This window comes from Loa loa (assembly GCF_000183805.2).
Source record: "Loa loa unplaced genomic scaffold supercont3.96, whole genome shotgun sequence".
NCBI lineage: Eukaryota > Metazoa > Nematoda > Chromadorea > Rhabditida > Onchocercidae > Loa > Loa loa.
In genome coordinates, this window is record NW_018108276.1 from 149,241 (window position 1) to 155,565 (window position 6,325).

The window sequence follows — 6,325 nt, forward strand, 5'->3', positions numbered from 1 at the left end:
CTACTTTGTTGAGTGGCAGTCATGAAGTGAGAATAAAAATAAGACTGACCACTTACTGATATATACTTTGAAATGTTGTATCTTCAGTGTGCATATTGTTTATCATTAAGCAATCAGCTGTTAATATGTGACAAAAGCGCCTTACGTTGCAAATGCAAATCTTAGATGGTACTATAATAATAATATGTACGTTATATTTTTTATACTTTTTTTCATTATTGACACTTACGCATACATCGATTAACGATATGTTAAACATACTGAAATATAAGTGTCAACTATTCATACCGATCACAAAATCATAAATTATTCAAACAATGACTCTTTGCGCTGAATATAACTCGACGATTTCCCTTTAACCTACATTTAAATTAAAAATTATTTCATTTCTTCTTTACTAGCTTTGTATTACACTATTGTGAACTTAAATTTAAGCATTGATGATATTAAATAACAATAATTGTCATCATAACGGTTATAATTTTATTTACCTTTAATTACTTATTACATTTTAATGCTCAATCTTTTGAAATGATTTCAATTTTGTTCAGAAATATTCTTTAGTAATGTTAATTTTTTAAGCATATTTTAAAACCCTTACAACTCCCACATTTTGTCTTACATAACTTCAATTTTTAATTTATTTTTTTCGTTCATTTCCATCCATAATTTGAAAAATTTGTAACATACAAATTTATATATTAAAATGACTCACTCTGAGCATTCAAAGTTATAATTTCATATGTATTCGGAAGAGAAGAAAAAAGATCACATAAAAAATAAAAATAAAAACGACTTATGATATGATTGAAATCAAAATCGAAAAGTTCAATAAATTTCAGTTTCCGGAAACTTTTTTTCATCATTCTTTCTCTTTCATTGCTTGCATTCATGATTTTCGGAAATCATAAATTTCAAAACTAAGAATCATTGTGGGAACGAATGAAATTATCCTTTGTCTGCATTTCGTCAAGTGCGCATCCAAAAATCTTCAGAAATTACATCAAAACTACTCAATAAAATTTGATGAAATCCATTATTATTGAAATATTTTGGTTTAAAAGAAAGGATAAATTGTGTTTTCAACCAAAAAAAAAAAAATGATTAATTGACCTATTGATAAGTTTTTTTCCTTATCTTTTAAAGGTGAAAAACCAAAAGAAGGGAAAAAAGTTTTATACATAGCATTAATAGTATTATAAAATAATAACAGATAATAGCATTGAAAAATTTAAAAAAAAATGACCAAATGGAACAATCAATACATTGTAAAATAAAAAACAAATTTTTAACTGCGACTAAATTTCGAAAATTATTCTAAGCAAGGTGAATTAAATGCTCGAAAGTTACCTTTTTTGACTTATTAGAAGTTAATATAATCTAAAATATTTTTAATTGAAATGGCTTATGATTTATGATTTTTGATTCATAACATTTGTGTAACATTCTTGTTAGTATTAAGCATATTAGCTTATTTTATTTAAATTTGGCATTAAAAAAAAAGAACTATGGATTTTTTCTTTTACAATTAAATTTGATTAAACCAACATATCGTTCAAGGGAGCAAAATACCGAGATATCATTTAATTCTTTCACAGAACAAATTGCATAAAAAGTTTTAACGTATTTGGTTTAAGTTGGCTAATCCTTACAACGTTCTACTCTTTCGAGAAATGTCAATCTCTCTGTCCTTTACTTGGCTTATTCAATGTGTTATCCATGAACATACTTGAAGCGATTACTAGAATTACGTGAACTTTACGTAATCCAAAAACACTCATCTTCTACTTATAATATGAAGAAGAAAAAAAGAAAGAAATTTGATAATGGAGCAAAAAAAAAAGAAATTCCAATTGATAAAGAGCAGAGTTTGTTACATTAATGCATGCTGGTAAGCCGATAATTAATTACAGTATCTTATCATATCTTTTAATCACTGTCAGCAGTAGCAGGATAATAAATACCGGTACATTGCTAGCAGCATTTGATGGTAATACGTCGGCTGTAAAAGCTCGCAAAGCTGAAATTTTTTATACTTCATTTTTTTTAAAATAGCAAAGATTTAGTGATAAATTTACACTGTACGTCAAATTTGACGTCGAAATTCGTGGCATTTTAATAGCGTATAATATTGATTCAATTAAAATAATATCACATAGAGAATGTAAATTTGATAACCGTACCGTATTTCTCTATGATATTTAAAAGATAGAATAAACACTTAATTAATTGTTATATCATTAATTAGCAATTCATCAAAATTTCTTCAAATTACTCACTATTTTTAAAGCTCCCAAACTGATAATGATCACATTTTAATTGATGAAATTCCTTATTTAACTGTTAAAATATACGTAAAAAGGATTAAAATAATACAAAATTTCGTAAGACATTTCATATTTTGCATTACTATTAAACTTAAACTAAATCCATAAGTTTAAAAATAAAAATGAAAATTTAAATTTGTTGAAGAAAAAAAAGTAAATAAAATCGAACATCTTTGATAAGGTGCATCGACTTGGCGATATTTAATTCGTGGACCACGATGTGATCGTTCTGACCATGGATTTGTCCGCAATTCAATTAGTAACCAATCGGAATCACTTTCGAAGCGTACACCAATCAGATTATTTCTTCTAACGCATAAAATTCTAAAATTATTCAAATAGTCTTTTTCTTTTATAAATTTTTACATTCAAAATTTCTTTTCCTAAAAAAAATCTTATTTTTTTTCAAGGATTTTTTATAGAAAAAATAAATAAAAGATTTAAAAAGGCAAAACTTACGGATTAATAATACTTTTAGTACCCCAAATATAAAAAATATCATTGCATGGTTGATCCGGTGGAACATTATCATCATCTAAATCCAAATCTTTGATATAAAATTCGATCGTCTTTTCTGGTGCACTTTTTATCAACCATTGACAAAATGTTACACCTGCTCGAGTTTCCGGATATGTACTGCAAATATTATTCCGGTTGTTTCTTTTTTTTAATTTTAAGTCAAAATTAATTTTTTTTTTAAGTCAAAATTAATTTTTTATTGAATGAACGGAATTACCACAGTGATTTAAGTTAATTTTTCGTTTCATTATCTTCCCTGTGAACAATATGCATCGTTGACTTTAACTTTTATTTTAATTATTAAAACTATTTTGAGATGAAATTGCAAATAGTACAAATATTTTTTCTTATTTTCATAATTTAATTTAATTTTTCTAGCAGCGATTGCAACAATTTTTATGAAGTAAAACTCGATATTCATTGTAAATTAAATTTCAATTGCATAAAATTTTTATTAAAATATTTGTAATTGTCTTATAATTATGAAAAAAATTTTTGCTATGTTTCAATTTATTTTTTATTCGATACTATTCTTCTTTGTATTATTAGTTTTGTCAAAATAAGAAATGCAGCAATTTTTGAATTTTTTATTTAAAACAAGTAAAATTTTCAGTCGCACATTGTTAATTACTGTTGAATATATGAAGTTTTTTTTTTTTGGTAAGAAAAACAAATCAACCTAAGTGAAATTATCCCTTGTTCTTCGTTATGTATACCACATGATGGATCGGTAAAAAGTTTTCGCCTAGAAAGTTGCTCACAATTTTTTCCCTCAAATCCATAAGTACATTGACAACTGCAATTGCCATTTACCGTACCGCCGTTCTCACATTCAATATTACACCGTTCTGTAAATGCTAAGCAAATAAGCGGACAGATAAGTGGATAAGAAAATTTAAATTCCGAAAGCATTAAAGAATTGAAAAAGAGAAATACATGAAAAAAGAGTTGAAATTCAATGATTTCTTTTTTAGAATACAGTAAAAGGGGAAAAAATTGGATGGATCGGAAGCTAAAATAGGGGAGAGAGACTCGCATATCACAATATTAATTCAGCAGATAAAATTTTTGAAGTTAAGAAACCGATCAAGCTAAATCAATGTGTTGGTTACATGATGTTAGCTATCTAACCAATTCGTTTAATCGGTTTGTTCCGCTTATTTTTCAATGTCATTTAATTAGAGTTTCATTTAAAGTTTTTTTGAGAAGTAATTTATAATTTTGAAATTTAAATTCCATTTAAAGCTAAAGGCTATAAATCTTCATAATACTCGACTGCATAATATTTAGAATATGACATGTTTTTAGCATTTTTTCACTTCCCAACATATCTTCATCTTTTTCATTGGAAACCTAAAGCTTGATTTAACTTCATTTTATACAAACTATTTGAAATCAGAAAAAAATGCTAAAATTTCATGCAAAAATTTTTTAAGTCAAAAAAAATTTGCTCAAATAATTTGAGCAAATTGTCCAACTTGTTTTAAATCACTCAATTATCCCTAAAAATTTCCGTTAAAATTTTTTGATTCGACTTAATTTCGCTTTATGCGAATTATTTTCAATTTAAAATTTTCAAATTTCCCATCCCGCATTTTTTGTCAAGCAAGAAATCCTGTATTCAAGTGAGAACCAATTTTCAAAATTTACCAAAAATCGAATCTAATTGCGTGTATTTTCATTGAGAGGCCTAATTAGATTCAATTAAAGGCCTAAAATGATGAATAAATGATGACCTTTTGCCCTACCCTCAGTAAATTCTACAGATTTGGACTAGCCTATGCTGGTCATAGTTAATGATGACCCATAACCCTTGATGATGTAATCATTCCCCAATTTCCTTCCAGTCATTACTTTAGTAAAGCCCATTTAATCCGTCATCTAACACTGACCAGGACAACAACAACGATAACAGTTGTAATCAAATAAATGAAATTACTTCAACTCTCTAAAAACTTTCCTTTCTAAACCTCTCATGCAAATTTAATCTTTAAATCCTTTCAGTTCAACTAAATTCCATTTTTCCAATTTCAATTTCATCATTTCAAATAATTTAAATTTCAACGGCAAAAATTTATTGGTGACTAATAATTTCAATCATTCTAAAACTTGAATTATCCCAAATCTTAAATTACTCCCAACCTTCAATTATTTCAATCCTTCAATTATTTTAAATTTGTTATTGACAGAAATGAAAATCAAAACATTTTTTTATTCTCCATCCAACAGAAGAAGAAAAAATTAGAGCCAACTGTTAATCTCAGATTTGGAAATTACGGTATTAGCAAAATAGCAATATCATTTCAATTTTTTTAAAGATGTGAAAATATTTATTTTTTATTTTTCTTTACTTTTGAACCTTTTTCTATTTTCTTTTTTTTTCAAAAGATTGAAACATAACAAACATTTTGTGTAACTGTGATGATTTGTATAAAATTGTTCCAAATTTCCTTCCTTTCATTCTTTTGTAAATTGTATTGAATATTTCTGATGGATATACCATAAATTATCATCATTTTTCTATTATTCATTACATTGACCATACATAATGATCTTTTAAATGAATACAATGAGGTCATAGGTTAATGATACCATTTAAGCAAATCAATAATTAATCAATTTGTCAGGCAGTTTGATTTTATACAAGCAATTTTTTATGTTGCTCAAAAATTGATTATTTTTTAGAGAAGATTAGAAAGTTGGGGTTCAAAATTTGTATTAACATTCAAAAAAAAGTGAAATTTTGGGGGAAGTTTTAAAACTTGAAAAATATAATTTTTTAAAATGAATCAGTATATTAAACATTAATCCCTTCATTCTTTTTTATTATTAACTGAAGAGGACAAAAGGTCAAGGAAATAAGGGAATACCGGATATGGCTAATTCTAGTTGACATCAAATGGACATATGTTTGTGGGTGTGTTTTTTTATATATCTGTGTCTGTCTATAAGTGTGCTTATTTTTGTACACTGTATCGCAGATTTTCATGTAGCTGTTTTATGGATGATTAGATAATTACTGTCCCAAGCATGAAGCCTATGCCCAATGATCAATGATTAACAATAATTATAGGTGTTGTACCTGTACAGTTGTACATTGTGTTGATTAGATGAATCACTTGGGTACGAATTGGTAGTGATGATGTGATAGCAGAAAGCGCATGTGACAATACCACCAAACATGCGTCATCAGACCATGATGATGATGATAATGATGATGATAGTGTTGACGATGATGGTAGTGATAATTCCTTAAAAAAAATTTCTTAATAGTTTAAGCTTATTTCTTTTGCAAAGAGAAATAAGAAACTAAATATTTATAAATAAACCACCATTTAATCTTAAATTAAAAATATCATGAGATATTTGAAGCAAATCTTGCAAATAACAAAAATTCCTCGAAATTTCTATTGTTTTTGAATAAATATTTGCATGTATATATATATATATATATATATATATATATATATATATATTCT

General features: G+C 26.4%; 2 protein-coding genes across 2 annotated transcripts; both read right to left on the reverse strand.

Moving 5' to 3' along the window:
* Positions 1-1,907: 1,907 nt before the first annotated feature.
* On the reverse strand, positions 1,908-3,758 carry LOAG_11678 (hypothetical protein; the record flags this gene model as incomplete). The annotated part of the gene is made up of 4 exons (XM_003147196.1): positions 1,908-2,020; positions 2,497-2,651; positions 2,787-2,963; positions 3,526-3,758. The coding sequence occupies 4 exons, from the start codon at positions 3,756-3,758 to the stop codon at positions 1,908-1,910; spliced, it is 678 nt and encodes a 225-aa protein (XP_003147244.1).
* A 2,138-nt stretch (positions 3,759-5,896) lies between these two features.
* LOAG_11679 (hypothetical protein) lies at positions 5,897-6,181 on the reverse strand (the record flags this gene model as incomplete). Its single annotated transcript, XM_020448395.1, has 2 exons — positions 5,897-6,097; positions 6,176-6,181. 2 exons carry the CDS (start codon positions 6,179-6,181, stop codon positions 5,897-5,899), a joined length of 207 nt encoding a protein of 68 aa, XP_020301459.1.
* Between the last annotated feature and the right edge of the window lie 144 nt (positions 6,182-6,325).